Here is a 25,368-nt window from a genome sequence, read left to right on the forward strand (position 1 = left end):
ATACTCTCCAAAAGCAGGCGAAGTCACAGTCACAGCCAAGGTGTTACAGGCACCATCTTGGCACATCACTAACTTACATTGCTGAGAAGATTTCTTGCACTGAGGGACACCTGTTCTTTTTCTTCCTATTATATCTTCCTCTTTTTTTCACATAAGAACACAAATAAATGAGGAAGGAAAAGCATGCTTTCAACGCAGGATCTACCAAATGCCTTCTTTACAAAGAAATGTTATCTTAGAACTGAGAAGGCTTTGTTAAGCAATACAGGAATCAGAAGACGAGGATGAACAAACCGAAAAACAGTTAACCCTGTGGGAATTAAGGTGACCTCTGTTTTATGATAACAAGAACACAAAGAGTTCTGAAGAGGGACTGACCAGAGAATTTTAAGGGATTATTTTTTGTCTTGAAAAACTGTTGCTCAAAACATTATTCATATGCACACTGGCCCTCACTCATGTTATAACACTATTAATTTATATAATTATAAATATTTTTAGTACTCACTCTGGCATGGATATTACTTATGCTTTTTAAAGTATTTAGTAGTGCTTTTAAATATACTGATCAAAAGTATATTCTTACTTTGAATATTTGGACAATTTAGAGAGACATCGATGCCTATTGAACAATTATGAAAATTTTATTTGTTACTTCCCTTTATTAATATTTTCCACATAGAGTGACTCTAAACCACACATATATATTGATGTGCTAATAATCATTAACCAAAACTACTTATTGGGAAAATAACAGGAAGACATAACGAACAGATCCATGGTTGCCCTTAACGGGTTACATCTAGTAGTTGGCTATTTAAAGTATTGCTGTCAGCTAAGTACTTGTTAAATCAGAATTATATTTGGCAGAGAAAGAAAAGACAAGGAAAGATTAAGGAGATGATGTAACTCAGCTTGAAAGCCAACAGTCACAAGTGATGAAGGAAATAATCCCTTAAATTTTAAGGAATAAGATCTCAAATTTTAGCAGGAAGATTGTTGAAAATCTTGGGCCTGATCCTAATTCAGTCTTGGGTTTGAAGAACTGAGTCTTTGTTACGAGCACTTTGTGTGATTCTCCTACCTATGAGTATTTGAAGACTACTCACATTAGAAACATCCATCCTGTTTTAGGACTAATCTAGAGTATCAACATGTCAGGTAACACTGCACATGTCCAGGCCAGAAGCAATTTGTCAATAATATGTAGTTTTAGCAAGATTTTAGGACCAAATACTAGGCACTTTAAAGAGAATGTTAGTTTGCTTTTATTAATTTTTTTGTGAAAAAATCCAGAATATGAAATCTATTCATGTGCCTAAAACATTCAGCTAGGAAGTGGCTTTCAGAACTTCCATCAGCATCAGAAGACAGAGTTCATTTAAGACAGGACAAGCCAATGGAATTCCTTTGTGTGTCTTGGCCATGAGGACTCTGAAGCTCTCTCTGCTGAAGCCCAGGAGGGGAGAGCAGGCTGCACTCATCTGAATGGGATGAATGACTAGAGGACTAACATTCTTGTTTTGAACAGCATGTGACATTAATTTTAAAAAAGTCACTTTGAGAAATGTCCTCATAGTGAAGGTGAGCACCAATGCAGTGTCCTGTTCAACTTCTACTTTGTTTTCAGTAGGGTAACATTGCCTAGCAAGAATTATAGGGTGATGGATCCTGCTTAATGGTATTAGTGTTTTGTTAATAGATCCCTCAGAAAGAATTTTTCCCAAAAATCTGATGCCATTATTTTATTTTGGAGATATTTTTTCCAATGTGAAACAGAAACAGGCTCAAGAAAAAAAATGTTACAAGGGCAACAATAATTTATTGTGTTCATTTTCATAGCATCAGTGAATCTTATAAAAATTTTAAAAATATCTAAACTAACAGAGATCTGTTCCACTTATTTTTGTGCCTTTGCTATCCACAAGAGCAACCAACAGAAACAAAAATGTTGCAGAAATTACTCCTCTCCTGAGACCACAGGCAAGCAGTGGGAGGCAGGGCAAGAAATGGCTGAACAAGGAACTCTGCAGGGAAATTACCATGGCGGGGCAGTAAGGTTATGCTTAAGATTTAGCCAGTTGCCAGGAAGAGTCTCTGAGCGCAGTGTATGAGGAAGGAGAGCATTGACCCTAGGCATATCACCCTGAGGGGTACTGAACCTGATGGGCTGAAGCCTGGGTTAGCTCTCATCAAAAGACAAGCTTAGCAAACATTACCAGAGCAGTTTTGTTCACGACAGGCATCTTGCCAAGACTGATAGTTTAATTTGAAATGCTTATCGGTTATCCACACTCCCTCTTTAAATATAGAATTATGACACAAAAAGATTGATTGTTACAGGATTTCAAATAGTTTCGGCTTTCATATAGATGGAACATACTCAGCTCATAGATTATTGAGAATGGTTAGTTAGAGGCTTAAAGGAATCAAGCCAGCTAGTACTTACTTAAGTACGTTATGCAGTAAAGCAGACGCACAGTTTGTATATACATTGTCCTCTAATATGTACCAGTAAAGTATACTCTGACATATAAATTGTAGACATCTATATTCTCACTGTAGTTAATAACAGTTACTAGTTACATTCCATAAAATACCAAATAGTGTCAGGATATACCCCCTCAGTCTATATTCAGATTTTAAAAACTAAAAGCAAAACCAGTCTGTGTAGATGTAGCATATGACTGAGAAAACACAGTCCAGTCTTCTCTCTGCTATGTACAAGTGACCCTTGGGTTTTGTTACCATGATTGTGTTACCTGTGCAAATCCTAATCCTTCCAAATGAGACCCAGATCCTGCAAGACTGAAGAGAAAGGCATGGCTCGTGGGCTTCAATGAGCCATGTACAGAAACAGCTCTGTTCTGTATTCTCAGCACAGAGGCGAGACATGCTTATCTGCGCAGGCCACGGCCAGGAAAAGATAATGCTAGCCTAAGATGACTGCTTTGTGCTGCAGAAACTAGGCAGGGGAGCAACTAGCAACTCAATCAAGACACGACATGCTCTATCCTTTCCTTTCCTACAGAGTTTATTCCAGGGATTTGCAGCCGGATGATGGGGTCCAACGATTGCTTGCAGAAAGCGCCTGGTGCATTGTGTGGCCTGGTGCGAAGTATCTTCCTGCTAATAGAACAAATCCTTCTCTTGAAGATGATTCACAGCCACTGAGGGCCTCAGAGAAACTCCTGGATTTTATCCTTAATTTTTCTCTCACTGCTTCTTGATCCAATTTATGCTGCCAGGAAGTTCATTATATTCAAGGTGTTTTAACTATTCACTCTAAGTTTGTGGCCAAGTAGATCTCAAACCTTTATTGTTATGTTTAATGTACATCCCAATTAAAAACTATTATATATATTTTAACCATATCCAAATATTAAAACATCTACATGTATTTACCAATGATACAGGAAAGAAAAATAATAGTCCTTGATTTGACTTACAAGATTTTCCTTTAAAACCTTAAATGGAAATTTATAAATATTCCAAGAGTCTTTTTATATCTGAAATGGAAATGATCTGTGACCTTTTCTGGGGGGAGTATAATATATACTTGAGTTGTTCACGATGTAAGTGCTGGAGTACAGGGTCCCACTTTTGTTTTACAGGTTGATAACGCCTCTTCCCCTTTGTGACAGTCTTTCACACTTCTACTTGACCTGACCGTGAGGCACGCCCTGATGTCATCCTGACTCTTCTGCTTTTTCTATACTTTTCTTCGCCTGTCATAAATCTTTCCTCAATGTTTACGTCTTTCTTGGCATATCCCTGTTCTTTCTGATAAAACATATTTAATCCACTACAATGCTTTTGTAATATGGTTTCTGCAGTTAATTCTCTTATCAGAATCTTAATGCCTGTTCAGTGAAAATCACTGGAGAGAAATAGAAGCGTGTTAACTGTGTGGAAGAGATGAAGAAGTAGAAGCATGCTAACAATCTGGAAGAGATGAAGAAGTAGAAGCATGCTAACTGTGTGGAAGAGATGTTCAAAATGACCCTTATTTCGTGGGAAGCTAAACATCTATGATAAAATCTGACCCAATTAGCATAATCTGATTTGAACTCCTATAATGTTTATTGTTTTCAGGAGAAACACGGTGATTGCTATATCCACTGTGTAATGCTCCATCCTGAGATACATTGTCCTGATGAATTCTAATATTATGCCTTTGGGTAACAAGAATACCTCGGTTTCACTTACGTCTTTTATTTTCATTATTTTGCTTTCAAGAAAAGTAAGCTATAAACAGGACTGACATTCCAGCTGCGCAGACTCTCCCTGGATTTAGATTTGCTCAGTGTGACTAACTAGTCAATCTGAGACACACATGATTGACCCTTCTAACAGAAATGATGCTGCTTTCCTCACAAAACACATGAGCACTCATTTTCTCTTTTACTAATCTCATTTAAAATTATGTGTGTGCATACATGTATACGTGTGTATGTGTGTGCATGTGAGTACAGTCTCTGTGAAGGAGAGAAGAGCAGTTTAGTCATCTGGATATTTTATTACTGGTGTTTGTGAGCTATGGAACTTGGGCACTGGGAACTAATCATGGATTCTCTATAAAGGAGTCTATATTCTTAACTACTGAGCCATCTCTTTAGTTGCTATTTAATTAAATTTTTAAAATAATTTTTACTTTTTGAGATAATAAAAAGCTAGACAATTTTCCCCTTCCTTTACCATCCCTCATACCCTCCCATGTACCTCCATTCTCCCTCACACTCATGGCCTCTTTTTCTTTAATTGATGCTGTGTGTGTGTGTGTGTGTGTGTGTGTGTGAGAGAGAGAGAGAGAGAGAGAGAGAGAGAGAGAGAGAGAGAGAGATTTCATGCATATTTGTGTCTAAGTATTCTTAAATACGTAAATATAACCTCAGTCTCTATAATGTTAACTTCTCTGTATGTTTTCAAGGCTTACTATTTTGCATTGGACAATCAGTTGGGGGCTCTTCGCTGGGGAAGACCATTTCTCCAACTCTCAGCATTCCTTAGTTGCTTGCAGTTCTTTGTCTAGGGTTAAAGCCTCATGAGCGCCCCCTGTCCATTTTGGTTGTCTATTGCTTTCATCCTTGTTCATGTTCTGTTTAGGCAGCTATGTTGGTGAGACTTCCTGGGAGTGGTTTCCAACATTCCTAGAAAACACTCTCACAGAAAACTTCCCAGTCCTCTGGCTCTTACAATCTTTCTGCCCCTTCTGCAATGATCCCCGAGTCTTAGGTATTAGAGATGTCTTGGATAGGAATCATTTTGAACTAGGTTCCACAACTCTGAGTTTTGATTGGTTGTGGTTTTCTTTCATGGTTTACATCTGTTTCAAAGATAAGTTTTCTTCTAAGGGATTACTATCTTTATGTGGCTAGGCCCTGGAGAAGATGTCCTTTGTTAACTTTAATAGTTACCTTACAAATGAATGAGTTTTGTTATACCTTTTTATTTTTTATTTATTTTTTGTTATACCTTTTTATACTGTACACTCCATATTGAAATTTTATTTATATTTCAGTTGTTTGGAGTCTTTTTGCATATTTGAACATGTTCAGGGAAAACATCTTTTCAAATGTATCTCTAAAATGTTCATGAAAATACCAACACTTCATGGGCAGAGAGATATGGGGCCAGTTATCAGAGTGACTTTTGATGTCATTATGTGAGATGTTTCTCAGCCTAGGCTTGATTATCAAACACTTCTTCAATAATGAGAAACTGTTTTCACAGGGCATTTCCTTGGCTAGACACCCAAATGGAAGCCCTGTCGCTACTCATTCTTCCAAACATTTATTTCTAAAGAGAAAAATGTTGCTCCTGCTCACATCCTCAGGGCTCTTCCGGGAAACGACATCACTGCTCTGGGCCTTAGCTTCCTCATTGGTGGGATACATGTCCCTTAAGAAGTTTGCCTTTTGTTCAATTAACGTGTCACCACTTAACGTTCTGTGCCCAGAAGAGATCTCACCACTGTATCTTGGGTGCCAAAAAGCTATAATTTAAACCTACACATTTGTTCTAAAATCAGATACTTCAAGAAATAGAGAAAGGTTATTGAGGAATATTGGGAGAAGGAAGAATGGAACCAAGTGGGAGACTAATTTGGAAACAACAGAGCATAGAGAAGTTGAAGGAGCCCTGTAGAAGGGAACATGGAAAAGGTAGTAATTACAGTACTGGTCCTCGTGAATCTTGACTTCAAATTACTTGTCTGCATGTCTGCAGCACAAGGAACAAACTCAAAGCAGAGTAAGTGTCCCAAATTTTGCTCTCAAATAAGCAAAAAGTCCTCTTTCCTTTAAGGATTTAAAGAGGCTAGCCTCTATATTCATGGCAAACCCATGAACGCACAAGAGGAACAAAGATTGTTTTGGCAAAACTACAGAGTAACATTAGTGAAGGTAACTTCTGTAAAGACAACAGAAAGGAAACAGCACAGCATAACCATTCAGCTGGCTCATGGCAATAAAAGGCTGCAAAAGAGATGTGTGTTGGAGTAGGCAGGATAAGTAGCTGACTGGCTCAGTGGTCAGAGCCCGACTTCCCACAGAATTTGTGCGAGGAGATACCACAACACATCTCCAAATTCTAAAGGGAAAATGTACTTTTTGAATACAAGTGGTTTGAAATAAAAAAAGAAAATAGCAAAGACTCTAAAATATAATAACTTCCCTGCAATATCTACAAAATCATGGCCTAAATGGTTTTCCTTTTCTATATTTTGATGAGAGAGAAATTTAAACACAGAGACACACACACAGGGAGAGTGACATGTGACACCTGTAATAAACACCACAGTCGACAAACACCTGTGAGTAAACAGTCCCCCAAAGAAGCGTGGTCCTGCTCACACATTGACTTGATCTTCGCTTCCAAGACAGTGAGACTATGCATTCTGCTCGTGAGCTGCGATGTCTCTCTTAGTTACACGAGTCTTGGACAGTTAATATAAAGGGTGAGAATGGAATTTGTTTTGTGACTTTTTTTTTAATGGCCCACATAAATGGCAACAGGAAAAGCATAACTACAGAAAGCAAAATTGAATACAAGGAAAAGAAGAGACACAATGGATGACAATTGTTCCAGAAGAAGGGGAAATGCAACCCAGAGATTTGGGGAATGACAATATAGGGAGACCAAACATCTCCCTGTGGTAAGACAGCCCTCACTGAGTGGCTCAAACATGCTCTTAGGCAAGGGGGAAGAACTTCTGGAAGTTTATGCTGATGGTTCAGGGACAGTCTTAAAGCACCATAGGGTCTGGTCATAAACCAGTAAGCGCTGTGCACAGTGCAGTTACATAAGAGGGAAACAGATGGCAGGGTTCAGTCAGCAATGATTAAATCAAATTCTGTGGAAATTCAATATCGTTTTCATTTAAATCAAAAGCAGAGTTAATGCTTACTCATTCGTATTTTTCAAAGAAATAGCAATGACTATTTCTTGTACATCTCCTAGATGTGTTGCTTATAATCACTTTGATAAGAGTAAACCTTTTAAGAACAGAAAGGTAGCATTAACAAGTCAGTCTTCCGGAGGGAGACAAAGAGCCTCTGTACACTTGCCTCCTTTTCCTGGGAGGTCTGTGGAACTGTAGTGCTTAAAACCTGACTAAACTTACTCCTGCAAAGAACAGCTATGATGAAAAGTTTTCCGAAGTATAAAATTTCCAGTGTTTTTTAAGTGAGGACATAAAAAATTTGTTGATATGACTTAGAATTAAGTCAACAAAGAAGGAAAATGAAAACATCTGTCAGTGAGCCTGCTTTTAGAGCCAGAATTCTTTTTTTTAAATGTTTATTTATTATGTATACAATATTCTGTCTGTGTGTATATCTGTAGGCCAGAAGAGGGCACCAGACCCCATTACAGATGGTTATGAGCCACCAAGTGGTTGAAGGGAATTGAACTCAGGACCTTTGGAAGAGCAGGCAATGCTCTTAACCTCTGAGCCACCTCTCCAGCCTAGAGCCAGAATTCTTAATTCCCAATAGCTATTCAGAAATAAAAAATTAAGAATATTAATATTAAAGCATTTCAACATCATTCAACATTATCCTCCAAAAGAAAGACTGCACAGAGAGAAGTGAGATTCAAGCACTTCATTTTCTGAGAGTTCCTAAAAGCAAACAAATATTTAGCTAAATTTTGAGATGTTTTTGAGAATACCTAATTATTGTCAAAATTACAACAAACCAAAACAAAAAGCAAACGAAAGGTAAAATCTACACATCCAGACACTTCGGATATTTGGAAACTACGGTTTCTTCTCTTGAGTAGATGAGTCTCTTTGTCTTCTTCACCCCTGACGTCATTGAGGGCAAAGTGTGAAGGAGTTTTCTATAGGTTTTAGAGTTCACTTACTGTGCTTACCTGCTCACTAATATATCTCGAGTCTGGTGTTCATGACAGAGAATACAAGTACTAAAGCACATCACACAGTTTTAATATGAAGTAGACAACATTGTTTCTTTTAGTAAAACAATTGTGCTAAACATAGACTATGAGATTGTTTTAAAATACAGAAGCAGAAATCTTATTAATAAAACATTACCTAGTTAAATTCTTTACAAAATTTCTCAAATTTGCTGGTATGATACAATTGTACAATAAATACAATAAAATGACTTCATTAACTTGAGCTCTGAGCTACATCCTCAGCCCTAATTAATTACATTTTAATAAGCTTAAATTTCTTTTCCTTTGGAATGTACAGTGCTTAGTCTGCCCCTGAGTATCAGTTATAATGAAATCATGGAATGCGGATAAGAGTTTGGGGACAGTTCAATTGTAAAACTATCATGAAGAGGAAGAAATCATGCTGTGCTTTTGTGATAGCAACTAGGATTGTAGTGGTCCAGCATCTTACATCATGTCCAAGGCATAGTAAGGTACTCAATAAATTTTGTTAATTGACTAAGTAATATTTGATTAAAATCTTATATTTTTACCAAACATGAAAAAATAAAGTAGAAAAAGTATTTAATATTTGTCAATATTAATACTTTAAAACTAGACAGAAATGCTTAGTAATCTGTATCTATTTAACCAAATACATTTCTTAATGCAACAAATCATGATTTTATAAGTTGCTTGCTTAGAGTTTGGTCAGGTAGCATTGCTTATGGAAGAAATTATGAGGAAAAGGTTTTTCATCTAAAATATCATTTGATCAGTAATAAAGGGCTATGGTTTGTTTACATTCACACTTTATAGTTTTCAGGTGACACACTATCACAGTAGAATCTATTCAATAAAAAATCCTCTAAAAACTACACTTATATGTTTCAACTACTTTTAAAAACATTACCCTATGTATCAATTCTAATTTATTCATTTATTTATTATTGGTGTGTGTGTGTGTGTGTGTGTGTGTGTGAGAGAGAGAGAGAGAGGGGGGGGGAGTCATCTTGTGGGGTCTGGGAAACCATCTCAGGTCACAAGGCCTGTGGAAATGTGCCCTTAGCCATTGAGCTATTTCTCTGGTTCATTATCTTATTATGTAACTTAAAGAAACTGCTGGATTTTAGAGAAGCAGCATGCTTTCTTTTTAATCATTGCTCTTCACTTCAATTTATAAATATTTAAGTGATTGATCCACAAGTGAGGCAATTTTAAAAATAAGGTTGCAGTATCATATTGAGTGTGGGATCCTAGCTGTGTAAGAGCGTTCACTCTACATAAGAGGAGGCAGTATCAAAAGTTATATTCCCCAGTGAGTTTAAATCATAAGTGGAGATAAAGTTTTACCTCTAAATCCAGCACAAAGCAAATATTTAGAGATAATATTAGCTCATTTAAAGCTGTAGGAAGCTATACTAATATTACTTTCTAGTCTTCTTCAGCTAAAAGCAGAGGACACTTACCTAATTGTTGGCTTAGTATACAAAGAAAAAAGCTATTAATGAATTTGGTGGTTGAGGGTATTAATGATAAAGATTTAGGAATAAAAACCCAAACTATTAGGTACATTTAGACCCATCCTAGTCCCTAGGCTTTACTTTTTAGACCCTTCCTAGTCCCTAGGCTGTACTTTTTAGACCCTCCCTAGTCCCTAGGCTGTACTTTTTAGACCCTCCCTAGTCCCTAGGCTGTACTTTTTAGGCCATGATTCATTATTTTTATCACTCATCAGTTACAAGTTTTAGTTTATTTTACAACCCACATTCTTATGTAAATTAAGGTCTTTATTTCAAGTAGAATAGTCTACTTATTGCTGTGAACTAATATGAAATTTATAATAGACCAACCCAGAGTAGTTATTATTGGTTACAACAATAACAACAAAAACAATAAGAAAAAATAATAACAATAGCAACAACATTAATAGAGAAGAAAATTATCATCACAACATCAATAACAATAAAAGTAACACCAATAACAACAATTAAAACAATAAATGCAACAATAGACAATAACTACAGTAATAAGTGTAACAACTGCCACAGTTACAATAGCAGCGGCAGCAAAGCTCTGGCATTATGATGAGCCCTAAACAAAAGCACTGATTTTAATTGGGGGACACAAACCAATCGTGAATTCCCGAGGAGTCAAATCATTGTGTCCGTATTAAGTAATACTTCAGTGTCCATAAGACAAGAGACTTCAAAGTGAGGCGGAGCGGCAGTAACAGTGTTAAAATTATAAATCAACATTTAAAAAGAATTGAACACAAACACAGACATCAACTTGATAAAAGACAATTGCCAGAATTATCCTGAATAATGAATGGCTGAACTGCTTCTGTTGAGACTTCTAAATTATCACACTACCAAGTTTTGAACTATTTAGGCTTATTTTTACCTTAAAAATATTTTTGAACTGTAAGTAAATTTCTCTTCAAAGATGAAAAAAATCAAACTACAAGTCAATCATATTTTTACAACAAAAATCTAAAAGATAATTTTTTCTTCATAAAAATAAAAGTCTAGTTTTACCTAAACTATTGACTATGAAAATAATTTTAAAACTGTACATAAAGTAAATCATAAAAATCTTTTAAGATTTTGTTATCAATTGGAATGATGAATAACTCTCAATCTTTTATTTAAAGTGATACTTTACAATTAGGTCAGTATGCAGATCCTGAAACATAATTCACATTATTGTAATGTAGGAAGTCTTCAAGAATCAAAATAATCACAAGAGAAAAAAAGTCACCCTAAAATTCAAATGTCAGAATCAAGTCAGCATTCTAGATGTTATGATTTTTTTTATATGCACGTGACAAATTTCTTTTCATTGGTGCAATTTCAGACATTTAAGAGATTAGAAATATTTATAAGCTCTTATGCAAATCCATTGCATAAAGAGTCCTGGTCAGATAATAATTGTTCATGAAAATCAGGATCACGGGATGCTTCCATCCCAGCAATAAACAATGATTTAGAATATTGACTAAGCCTTTGGATAATTATGTCAACTAGAATTTTTGTTGTAAAGTCCTTGTAAAAGTATGAATTATTTTTATTTGAGTATTTAAAGTAATTAAAATGAATAAATTATCTATAATCTATTTATGTCTATCATCTATGTATCATCTCTCTATGTATATCTATCTGTCTACCTACCTATCTATCGGTATGTATGTATCTGTCTGTCTGTCTATCTCTCATCTACCATCTATCTACCCATCCGTCCACCATCCATCTACTGACCTATAATCTATTCTTCCACCATGAGTCCACACACATCTCCCTGTCTACTTTCTGCTCCACTAACCTGGAGTCTGATCCATTAGTTCCCCCTTCTAATCAGCTCAGGGAGAAAATTAGTTGGCATTTTATTAACACATCAAAGGGACAAAGGTCAGCTGGCAATCATGCAATAAACATCTTAGATGTGGGACACAAGCTTAGTGGATTACATCTTGTGCTTAGGGGTACATTTTATCCTTTGAATTTAAACCAGATCAACCATATCCACTCCAGAAAGATCCACAACATTTATAAGTTCATCAAAAGCAATAAAATAAATGTAATGTTACGGTTATAGAAAATCTCTGTTATTATGAGTTAAAGTACAAAAATCTAATTTTATGTCTACTGGGAAATATTGTCAAAACATCAAGGAAAAATCATTTCAATGTAAGATCTAACTATGACTTCATATACTTCTTGGGATAATCAAATATCATGCTAATACAATGTTTATAAAATATATAAACTTGTTACAAATGTAATAACTGAGGTCCAAATACATGCTGAATAATAGAATGCCTCATTGCCGGTCATCATTTGCTCACTGTTGACATTTTAGAATCCCAGAACAATTAATTCTGATAGAGGATATTATTTTATAGTATTTTTAAAAAAGAGTTGCTAATAATAATATAGCCCAAGTAAGGAATTTAAATGAAAGTTTGTTTCCTTCAAAACACATAAGCGTTTCCCATGTTCAAAGACACGTACATATAATTATAAATGGTGTGTTAAAGTAGAAGCATCATGACCACTCAGCTGAGAAAGTCTCCTCCCAATAGCCTCCATTCATTACTACCTTTTCCTCATCTTTATAATCACCTGTTTATCAGCAAATGATGTCTTAGTAAAAAGACCCCATAATCACTAACTAATATCTTTTTCATCATGTCTATGTGTGATGTTTAAAACTGTGCTCATCTGTTTCTGTCCCCTACTTAAAACAGTTACAAGTCACTGATGAATTTTTAATGTGTCATGCAAGGGACCAGGTTAACTATGCCCTGCAGTCTTATGGAGCTCAGTATTCCCTAGTAAAAATTCATGATATCTTTGCCTGAAGTCTTATTAAAATTGCTTCATTCAACCAATGGGTAAAGTATTTCATTAAAATCATGCTAAGTGATTATAATAAAAAATCTTTGTAAGAAGATGTAAGATGTAAAAGAGATGTAGGCTGTCATATAACAGATCTAGTAATGAGATACCACCAAAATAATCTACATTATATTATTCTAAGAACAGAATTTTAAAGAAAACAACTAAAATTGTTATAGTTAGAATTTTAACAAATATATCTCTATATGATTACAATAGCATTTTCTTTTTAAAAATAATATTTTGATTTGCTCTTTGAAAATTTCACACATGCATACAATATATTTTAATCCTCACCAACCTGTCACTACCTATGGTGCTAACTGCCCCCAGAACTTCCCCAACACATCTCCCTTCCAACTTTGTGTCTTTTTTAATTACTTTCTCACAGACTCCAATTAGAGTTGGCCTAGTGCATGGGCGTGGCCGTCCACTTGACTCAGAAGGTACACCTACAAAGAAAAGCCACTCACACTCAGAAGTAATCAACTGCCAGTAGCACTCAGCTAAAGGTTAAGTAAAGCTAAATACTGTAGCAATATTCTTCAGATAATGGAAGTAATTTATTGAAAACATATGTTCATTATTTTTTATAAGGTAAGTTCTCACTGTATACCACAGGCTGCTTGGAAACCATAATTCTGCCCCATCCACCAACAGGCTTAGCAGTAACTTACTTATCATTACTCATCATGACCACAGATAAACAACAGGCTTAGCAGTAACTTACTTATCATTACTCACCGTGACCACAGATAAACAACAGGCTTAGCAGTAACTTACTTATCATTACTCATCGTGACCACAGATAAACTCTCCTCTTACTCATCATTACTCACCGTGACCACAGATAAACTCTCCTCTTAGCAGTAACTTACTCATCATTACTCACCGTGACCACAGATAAACAACAGGCTTAGCAGTAACTTACTCATCATTACTCATCGTGACCACAGATAAACTCTCCTCTTACTCATCATTACTCATCGTGACCACAGATAAACTCTCCTCTTACTCATCATTACTCATCGTGACCACAGATAAACTCTCCTCTTACTCATCATTACTCATCGTGACCACAGATAAACTCTCCTCTTACTCATCATTACTCATCGTGACCACAGATAAACTCTCCTCTTAGCAGTAACTTACTCATCATTACTCATCGTGACCACAGATAAACTCTCCTCTTAGCATTAACTTACTCATCTTTACTCATCGTGACCACAGATAAACTCTCCTCTTACTCATCATTACTCATCGTGACCACAGATAAACTCTCCTCTTAGCAGTAACTTACTCATCATTACTCATCGTGACCACAGATAAACTCTCCTCTTAGCATTAACTTACTCATCTTTACTCATCGTGACCACAGATAAACTCTCCTCTTACTCATCATTACTCATCGTGACCACAGATAAACTCTCCTCTTAGCAGTAACTTGCTTATCATTACTCATCGTGACCACAGATAAACTCTCCTCTGGGTTAAACACATGCATGCACAGCCGGCCAACAGAGACAATTATTTCATTTCCACTTTTGTTTTGACCCCATAAAATTTATTCAAAATATATATAAAAGCTTCTCTTTTGGTCACATGGAATATTCTTGATGAATAACTTAACCTTAAATAAATTATCAATGATAGGCTTCTTCTAAAGAACAAAGAGCTGAAATAACCCAAAGCGTTGCACTTTCCCTGCTGAGCTGCATTTTGTCACATAAAGGGAACGCTTTGACCTGGATGGCTACCCAGCTGTCTGGTTTGGGTAGAGGCTGATTCTCTGCTTTACTCTAACAACACTCTTTCATTACAGACAAGCATAAGAGGGGTTTAAAGTGTATGTGATGGAAAGTGTAGTTAGTGAGAGACCAAAGTGACCATATTCATGGACGCTATCACACTCAGAAGAGACGCCGTGGAATTAACTATTGGCTGATTTGCATGCACTTGAAATCTAGTCCTTACTTTGACATCTTGCTCTTCACAGATACCTGGAGGTGCATTTTCTCCACTTTTATAATGTGATAACAATTGACTTACAATAATCACGAGGCTTGTCTTGAATATTTTGAGGTCCCTGTCTTCTGGAGCACTGTTCTATTATTTCAATAGTATATACTGTTTCACAGCATGTAAGTACCACAAATATTTCCATGAGAGTCTCTGACAGAGGTGTGGCAAATAATATGAACAAAATATGAATAAAAACCTTATCGCCCAAAGTGAAGTGACAAGCAGGTACTTAGACAACAGGAAATTTTATGAGCTGTGTACAAGATGTTCATGTTACAAAAGGAACACCAGTGGAGTGACTCTCATGTCATCATTGGTGTCCAAAGACAAACTTCAGATTGAAGTCTTGCCCTGAGGATGACAGATGATCTCATTCCTGCAAACGACAACTCCAGAGGAGCAAATTGTGTCTATAGGAAAAGCCAATGGTGAGCATGGTAACCACTAAAAATACCAGTGCTTGTATTTGAGTATGATTCAACCATATTCTTTCTAAACTCAAGAGAAAACTTCTCCTATTAAGGCCCAGATTTTAAGGAAAAGACCACAGCTTAAACACCCAGAGCCTACTTGCCCATCCCTTAGCTCTTAAACACCGCTGCTTGGAGGAAAAGATTCAGAAACAGTGCCAACTTGGGAGGTGCATGAAGACCAGCAAAGTAGGTAATAATTACAAATGTGAGATTTCCCATGAATTTTTTAGTACAACACTGTACTTTTATAACACTTTCTGGTGAATATGGAAAGTGTTTTAAGGCAGAGTAAAAATCTGAATGAATTAACAAGTGCTCATTATATTCTCATAGAAAAAACCAAAATGAGTGAGCTGATTTCAACTCGCTTGGCATTTAGAATCTCTATGAAAATGTACCAAGTTAAAAATTCCCTTAGTCTAATATTAACACCTGTACTGAATATAATCTGTCAACTACTCAAGTGAGTGCTGAATTAGACACAGGCATTTTTCATCTGTGGTGGCAAATTTTCAATGTTTAAATTGATAGTTAACTATAAAACATTAAGAATTTTATATATAAACATAATGGAAATAATATATTTGTTATTCATTTAAATATTTTTATAGATTCAAGGAAATTATGTGGATTTATATTTACTTTATCACTAAGATTAATTAAACAAATTAAATGTCCTATAAAAATCTGTCTACCATCTATCTATCTATCTGAATGTATGTTAGAATGGTTCCTTCCCTCAAGCCAGACCTGGCTTTTACTTCTTTCCCCTCAGCCCTTTAAGTGCTGGGATTTCAGGGATTAAGTGCCTTTCAATACACACAGCCAAAAATGATACTACTATTCTCTCTTCATATTTCAATAAAACATACAACTCATATTCATTAATGCCAAATACTATGTAATACTAGTTCTAGTTAAACTCATTTGGAAGATGATGGGTTAGTAAGTTTTCACACAAAAATATCATCATAGAGTCACAGGATGGGGAAAGTCTTATGTACATTTTAGAATCAACACATGTCATATAATATTAATTCTAAAGTACAGATACAGCAATAAACAGTTCAACCATTTTTTTAAGTCGTTAAAGTTTTATTTTGCCTAGTGAAACAGTTGACAGGTGGCTTTCTCCAGCATGTGCTTCTTGAGAGGTCTTAGGGTGAGTTAACTCTTGGTTATCAGCAGAGACAGAACTGGAGAGTAACGTGAGACATCACAGCGAACATAAAAAATATTTATTATACATATGTTCTTAATTCCCAGTAAAAGGAAAGGAAAATGATGAAGTTGAATAACAACTCAAGAGCATGATTTATCAGAATGAAAGAAGAAAGATTGCCAGTGTTCCAGGGTCTAAAAAAATCAGAATTATTAAAAGGAATATTGACCTTTTAAGTAAAAATTTGAATAGATGTCATTTTAACCATGGAAATCTGTTTATTTTTTTTTCAAAGTATGGTCATAGAAAAGTTCAGTTTCATGATAGGTATCTATGCTCATGAGTGATGCCGTTGCCAAAGATACTGACATCACCAAAGCTGCTTGTGTCTTAAATATATGGTATATGGAAAGCTCAGGGCATTTCCTGAGTCACCACGCCTCTCACGCCAGAAGTGAGACAAGGTACTAAGGGAGAACTGTCCTCAAGTTTCAATGACACAAGGACTTTTGAGTTTAGAAAGCCGAATACTTAATTTTCTGTGAACAAACCAGAAAGTTTCCTGGCTACTTCTGTTGGAGCCGTCCCAGCCCTGGTCTCGTCACTTACATCCTGGAGCAGAGTGATTTTGTAGACCCTGTGGTGCAGAGTGGAGACTGAGGCAGAGAATGAGGCTGAGGAGTGGCTAGAGAGAAGCCGAACAACGCTTGGAGCACTCTGCCACCGTGAGATTTCTGAGACTTAGAAAGCGTCGCATGATTGGCTTAGAGATTATGGGAGGGAAAAGAGCAACTGGCAGTGATGAAACTTTGTGGGATAGCTGGGGAAATGAGAGGAACTTGAAGCAACTAATAGTCTTCTCCACAAGGAAAGTTGAAGATCACATGCTAAGAATTACCTTACTGGATCTTTTCCAACTCTTCCTCCTTAGCATAGTCTGTGAATGAAATAAAGCACTTCATTATCTTTCATCCAGCACAGAGCAGGGCAGCCTTGTTTTTAGGGGATATGTAACATTTATTAGCCCGTTAAATAGCAAAATGTTTCTAGTAATAACTACACAAGCCTGCTTCACACACACACACACACACACAGGGGTGGGAGCGGGAATGAGGGCTCAAGCAGTTTCTTTCTGGTTCAAAGATCACTTGCATTATTCTTTGTATGAAGAGGCGAGACAGTATATTTTAAGTATAATGGAATGCTTGGAATTGAAATTAATTCTAAAGCAAAAATACAAATTGAGTTTCATGATTTATAATTGTCCTTTTTGGAGGTGAGGGTTGAGGGTATACCTTGACTTAATGGGCCATATAGCATTTTTTCTTCAACTTTTATATCTAAGGCCTGTTGCTTTGGGCATATTTTAGAGACATTTATAGATTTAGTTGTTTTTAACTAAATCTTTGTCTCCAATGTTTCCAACTCAGGAAAAGGCTGCTTAATTGGTTTTTTTCTAAAATATATTTTTTATAATACTGTGAGGTTGGCTTGGCTAAATGTCTTAATTAAACTTCTGGAGATTGTTACAAGTGCTTAAGAATACTGGTCTCTTGTATTTGCATAAAGTAAAACACAAAGCTTCCCAAATTTAAATAATTCTCCCATTTATTATTAAACATTTCCCTTAAGCACCTATATATAAACTTTCCTCTTTGCCCTACCATGCCTTATGGTTGTGGTTGAGACAAATAAAGAGGAAAATAGAGAATGTTTGGGGGAAAGACTGTGGCTTCTGTGTTAGGGGCGACATCAATGTCAAGAGCTCCGTCTCTTTCATCAGAATGCACTATGAAGAAGGTCCGTTCTTGAAAGCACTCATGCCTTGTTAAAAAACATGATAAAAAGTACTTTCTCATAAGACTAAGCCATCCTTTGACCCGAAGTTGGAGAATGGAATTATGTAGCAACTTTAGGGTAGGAAATAGGAGAATTGTAACATTCACAAAAATATATTGCTTTTATTTTCTCTATTGACATGAAAGAATGATGTATTTCCAAAGGTTATAAAAATTCACCTCCCTGATATTCAAGGAAAGAACAAAGTGGTGTTACCAAATACTACAAAAAAGATAGTTTATATTTTCTAAGTGCTAAGGTATAATTCAGTTTGTAGCAACATATCCAACTATTAGTTTGGAAGGAGACATGGTGAACACCTAATAGACTATTGATGCTGGATTATTGCTATTGATGTTAGGTGAATGATTGTCATCACCACTGACCATCACCAATAAAAATAACATGATCACCTCCTCCACATCACCAAAGGTCATGTGCAACCAAATTCTTCAGTGGTTAGTCATATCTACAAGAGATCCCCAAGCAAGAGTCCCATGATTAAGGTTTGACTTTGTCAGAAGAGTCTCAGTGCATTTGACAATGGCAATTTTGAGTCAAAACAAATGAAAACAATTAGAATAAAGAAATAAAGATTACAATACCTTAACTAGTGGTTATTTATTAATACCATTAAGCATCTAAGGATCTTATAAAATCAGTTCCATAAGAAGTATTAGGCTGTGAAAGTAGTAAGAAGTGTGGACTCTCATGGAAAAACTTGACAACATTTAGGGACACGTGCTTCTAGACAGAGCAACAAAAGCAGTGCAAACAGTAACTTCTGAGCTAGAAAACAAAATAAAACACAGCTCTGGCTTTTGATGTCTCTCAAATTTTGGTGGTATTTTTCAAACAGGGAGGTTAATATGAGAAAAACAGCATGATTTGGCAGCTACAGGTCCAGTTCATTCTCCCGAATCAGTATCAAGAGTTCTGCTATAGATCAAGTGACTGTCAAAATGGCCCCAAATTTTATAACAAAAGTTCTGCCTTGTTAGCTTATCAACTGATTAAATGTCACACATAAAAGTTTTTTCTTCTTTTGGGGGTACTTGGGTTAAGGAAGGCTCAATTATAGTAATTCAGTAGAAAAGTCAAAATAAAAACAAATGAAGTTAAGAGATGGATTATTACTCTTGCCATCTTTCCTACTATGAGATCTATTAAAGAAGAAAGGTTATTTGGGGGAATGTTAAGAATAAATGACAAAGTAAATTCTAGAAATATAAGATTTAAATCTCATTCTATGATTGTACTTCAGCAGAGAAACATATCAGTTAGGTTTCAAGGTGTCAGTGCTTATTACTAGAGCACCATTTTGGTTCTTCATTAGCAACTCAGTCTTACTTGAAGGCTAAATAAGGAATAAGTGTCATAAAAAATGTGGTCAATGATAGAATTGTAAAAGCAACTACTTTAAAAAGATTTAAAATTCCACTTTAACTTTCTTTTGTTAGAATTTTAGCCTATTATTCTGCTAATATGCATACGAAAAAGCACAAATAGTACACAATCTTACAGAACAAATACAGTCAACAATTCACAAATAAACATGTCTTCAAACATTGTATAAAAGTTTTAAGACATCAAAATTAAACTAAAGTATAAAAATTGTTTGTTTTTAACTCATCAAAGGCCATCTAGTATTAATTAATATGTTTCTGGGGATTTTCTAATTTTCAGCCCTAGCCAAGCAATGTGTAGGTCTATTTATGTTATCTAAGAGAGCATGTAACGCAAATGAACTCACTTTTATGTCACAAATTCTCCAATGAAGAAAGCTGTGGATTGAACTCTGCTAGAAAAAGAGCCAGAAAGAACTCAAACATACTGTCAAAATAGGACACACATGTATGTATTACATACGTTTGCAGGTTCCAAACAGGACATGCAATCAAAACAGAAATGATAGGTGTGCCGTGCAGCCAGCTCGCGCTGCCCATGGAGGCTTTGGCTTCTTATACACACAATGCTGGGGACTCAAAAATAGATGTACACATATTTGTTCACATCTGGAAATTCTAAAATACATCCAATTATGTATTCATGCTGATTTTTATATTGGCAATGACAAAATACACTTGCTCGCTGTCTTTCCATGCATCTTAAATTGCTGTAATTAGATGCTATGTGTTGACAAAAGTTTTAGTAAGTGAGATGATAGGCTATCGAATTTATTCTCTGGATTAACTGATTTCCAGAAGTGGCAATCCACACAAGAAGAAGCCACATTACTCATGGAGTGCATTGTCAGCATGTAAAAGTGCCTACCAAATTTACAAAACAGGCGGTTTGGAAGTCTTAGGTCTCTATGCTACTAAGCATTCTGTATTTCCAGTTCTTTCTTACTGTAAGTATTCCACTTCCTACTTGATTGTTAGGACATATTTATTAAGGCTTTTAAAACTGATCTCACCCTTTATTCATTTTAAATTATGTAAAATATTTAGCAAAGTTTTATAAACAGATGAAAATATGTGTGGTTGTAGAACTAAGTTTCGTTTCCAAAAGCCTAAATTAAATTATTTCTGGGCTAGTAAGCAAAGAGAACCTCTTGTGCTGCTGTGTGTGGAGCAGTACCGTCCTCCATTCTCTCATTACACACCATTCCCACTGACAAAGACCATGAAGCATTCCACCACTGACAGTTACAGGATTTGAGTCTGAATTCTTTTCTGAATAAATTGTTCTATCTCAATAAATGTTCCTGTGTGATTTGTGCGAGAATAGCATGCCGATTTCACTGAAGTGGTATGGTCTATACTCAAAGTGTGGGGAAATTAAAGTTGAAGATATATTGGATTTTTGATTGTTCTTAAACAAGAAATGGCAAATGTGTCCCAGAATATACTTTGCTAATATGAGAACAATACAGCTAAGCATTAAAACAGTAATTTTAAGAATTTACCATACGAAGTTAGATCATTATTTAATCACGACATAATGGAGTTTATAGCAACCACAATGACTTGGCTATTAAAGTTAGAATAAAAATTACATGAGAATACCCTCCCTGTTCTTTGAAGTATCTCTCTAAATTATCACAGACACACCTCTGCGACATTGAACAGCCACTAGGTATAGGGTGCTAGACTAGGTTTTAAGAGATACCATTCCAAAAACATTTTACAGACTTACAGATGTACTATTATATGTAATAAAATGTACCTTATACACATGCCCCTCCTCAAGAGGAAAGTGTCTAAGATGGAGCTGAGACAGATGACACAATGACAGATTGGACTTGGGAGGTAAACTGGAGGAGTTTCAGTGACCAGAAGTCACAATGAGATAATACATGCTGCTGTTGCAAATGTGTTTGTTGGGCGTTTCCATTTATTGTCAGAATAGCTACTACAACAGTTAAAAAGTTAACAGATTTCAAGAACCATGGTAGATAAGCAATAATAATTTTTTTAATTCATATACAAACTACACATATTTATAAACCCTGGGATGTTTATGTAAATATATATATATATATATATATATATATATATCATTGTTGAAATCAGCATATCTATCTCTACAAACGGCTATCATTTGGTGGAATATTTAAAATCCTTTCTCTTAGCCCTCTAAAGTGTGCAGCACATTACTAATTGTTACAGTCGCCCTACTGAGCACCACTCCACCAGAAGTACTTGCTCCAAACTGTCTCTTTCTCACAAACTAATCTTTCCTATCCTTCTCGCCCAAGAGTTGGTCCCAGTCTCATGGAATCACTGCCGTACTCTCCAGTTCTATGAGACAAACTTGGGTAATTCTAACCAAGAGTGGGATTAGTATGTGTTCCTCATCTCCATTATTGTCCAGTTCCATCTACAGTACTGTAAAATCCTGGACTTCATCCTCTTTGGAGTTGACTGCTATTCCACTGTGATTTCTTTTTTTTTTTTAAAAAAAATAGATGCTTACTTGTGAATTTTAAACCTGAGAAAGTACTGTTGATAAATATAACTGGATATAAAGAGCTTGAAAAGGTACCAATAGAATAACTCTTTAGGTAAAATAAAAAGCAAAATCTCAAAAATTTCTATGCATTTATAGGCATACACTTAGAGACTCATATTTCAATATAACATAGGATGTTAGAATACCTGGAATACCAGATCCCAGTAGACTTCCTTATTTTCTCTGTTTTTAGCTTTTGTCTATCCCCTATCTTGCTCCTGTACCACCAAAAACACGCCTTTTTGCTGATCACAACCGTGAGGATAAGATAGAAACTCCTCTTCCTCCTAGGGTGTGACCAAGGTTGAGGAGTGTCTCAGCCAAAGGCTGACCTTGGTGCTTTCCTGGAGCCCTGGTTTAGTTCTGCCTGAGACATTTGTTTCTCTGAAGAGAAGAGGGACCAGAGGAATTAGTAATAGGATAGAAGAATGCACTATTTCCCAAGTGTTCAGCAGAAAAATCTAGCACAAATGGAGACTCTGAAAGTAGAAGGTATGGAGTAAGGCAGTGAACGAAGACAGCAAAGAAATTAATTACTCAAACATAAATAGTCAAAGTAATTTGATTTATGGAAATAGCATGAAAACTGTCATGTCAAAAGTGAAAACAATGAAGAGGAAGGAAACAAAGAAATCAAATGGGATTTTGATGAATAACTTTTCTATTACTCATTGATTTCCTTCACATTCATGTGTAAGAAGTCACTGACAGTCAGCTCTTAGTTGCTACTTTTTTTTCTAGTTAGAAATATTTGGCATCTATGATGTAAGTTTGGGCAGTCACTGAGGTTGGGAGCGGAGTTCAAGTACTGTTGAAATAATGTGACAAGGTCTTTGTCAATGCTCATATTTCATTCCAAATCAGGAAAACTCAGTAGCTTCTTGGTTGATAGGTTGATAACTAACTCAACCAATCCCTTGAGCCCTCAGGCTGATGCTAGGATATTTAAAATGGTTCTTCTAATGGAGAAACTCTCCTGAATATCCATCGCCCAAATGACCAGAACAGCAGCCACACCATCTAAGTCTCTAGTATTACTTAAAGTGTGTGGTTCAGGGATACATGGGACTTTGGACAGCAGTTATCTTTATTTATGAAGTGCTGTCCTGAATAAATAGCAGAAAACACCAACACAGGCTGGGCAGTGGTGGCGCACGCCTTTAATCCCAGCACTCGGGAGGCAGAGGCAGGCGGATCTCTGTGAGTTCGAGGCCAGCCTGGTCTACAAGAGCTAGTTCCAGGACAGGAACCAAAAGCTACAGAGAAACCCTGTCTCAAAAATTAAAAAAATAAATAAAAAATTTATTTTGGCGGTGGCGGGGAAGAGACAGAAATCTTTAATAAATAAATAAATTAAAAAAAATAAAAAAATAAAAAAATAAACACCAACACAGGAATATTCTATCACCAAATTTTTGCTGCACAATGGCTTCCAAACTGGTCTCCAAGCCTCTATTCTCTTTCTTTAATGCATTTTCTATAATGTATGAACAGAGATAAGATTATTTTATAGGCATATAAAATCATGTCATTTCCCTTTGCAGACCTTGCCATAATTTTTCCTTGCTATTTGGATACAGGTCACACATCTTACCATGGACCACAGGCCCTCTGCGGTCCAGGCATCTCCCTTGCACCCTCTATCATGGAGCATGCTTCTATCCTCCGTAAGCTCCATTGGCTCTTCAGATGTTGGAATGCAGTGTGCTTCTTCCTCTCTCTTAAGTACTTCTCTTCACAGGTTTTCTTCCTAATTCCTATCGGTAGTTCCCACCTCAGTTTCCTCGTGACTTCCTTAGAGAATCCTAGGCCCACATTGATTGGAAAAAATTTCCTAGTTTTGTTTTTGTTTTCCCAAAACTGTGCCCTTTTTTCAGAACACCAAAGTACTTGTCACCTTCTGCTTCTCTCAGTGAGTCACTGGACCCACGTTCTAATGTGTGCTAAATGTCAGCATAGGAACTGCATAGACTTCTGGTGATCATCTGAATTCTTTAAATTATAAAATGAACATTTAGAATGTTCTTCCTAGTTAAGATCCAGTCAACTCGAACTTACTTCCTGATTTGTCGTACTGGTGACTTTTAACTGATGGGCTTTCTCTGTAAATAGCAGAATTTTTTAAGCTGTTTTTCTTCAGCTGTCCTGCTATCTCCACATGAGTACTCACCTAGCTTTACATGTTCTCACAGCAGGGCTGTGTGTACTCATTCACACTGTATTCTCACAGGAGGGCTATGTGTATTCATTCACACTGTATTCTCACAGCAGGTCTGTGTGTACTCATTCACACCAAGTTCTCACAGCAGGGTTGTGTGTAATCATTCACACCATGTTCTCACAGCAGGGCTGTATGTATTCCTTCACACCATGTTCTCACAGCAGAGTTATGTGTACTCTTTCATACCATGTTCTCACAGCAGGTCTGTGTGTACTCATTCACACCATGTTCTCACAGAAAGGTTATGTGTACTTATTCACACCACGTTCTCACAGAAGTGCTGTGCATACTCAGTCACGGCAGGCTATATTCCTCCTCAGCTCCCACTCCATCTGCACACATGTGTATCTAGTCACACCATTCTCTGTTCTCACAGTGGGTGTATATTCTGCTATACCATGTTCTCATAGCAGGTGCTATGTGTATTCAGCCACACTGTGTCATATTCCTCCTTGAATGTCACTCCATCTGCACACATGCATATGCAGTCACCCCACACCATGTTCTTCCTCAGCTACCTCCATCTACATACATGCATATGCAGTCACACCACACCATGTTCTTCCTCAGCTACCTCCATCTACATACATGCATATGCAGTCACACCACACCATGTTCTTCCTCAGCTACCTCCATCTGCATACATGCATATGCAGTCACACCACACCATGTTCTTCCTCAGCTACCTCCATCTACATACATGCATATGCAGTCACACCACACCATGTTCTTCCTCAGCTACCTCCATCTACATACATGCATATGCAGTCACACCACACCATGTTCTTCCTCAGCTACCTCCATCTACATACATGCATATGCAGTTACCCCACACCATGTTCTTCCTCAGCGACCTCCATCTACATACATGCATATGCAGTCACACCACACCAT

General features: G+C 36.4%; 1 protein-coding gene across 5 annotated transcripts in view; it reads right to left on the reverse strand.

Moving 5' to 3' along the window:
- The window catches only part of Mctp1 (multiple C2 and transmembrane domain containing 1), a 569,227-nt gene that overhangs the window by 201,408 nt on the left and 342,451 nt on the right, over positions 1-25,368 (reverse strand). For 4 of the 5 annotated variants that reach the window (XM_075976418.1, XM_075976420.1, XM_075976421.1 and 1 more), the window contains one exon: positions 17,356-17,394. The exons of the other annotated variant lie outside the window; for it this stretch is intronic. In XM_075976418.1, coding sequence (XP_075832533.1) covers positions 17,356-17,394 — 39 coding nt within the window. The remainder of the gene's footprint in view (positions 1-17,355; positions 17,395-25,368) is intronic. 5 annotated transcript variants of the gene reach the window in all.

The sequence above is a fragment of the Microtus pennsylvanicus genome, chromosome 6 (genome assembly GCF_037038515.1).
Source record: "Microtus pennsylvanicus isolate mMicPen1 chromosome 6, mMicPen1.hap1, whole genome shotgun sequence".
In the NCBI taxonomy this organism is placed as follows: domain Eukaryota; kingdom Metazoa; phylum Chordata; class Mammalia; order Rodentia; family Cricetidae; genus Microtus; species Microtus pennsylvanicus.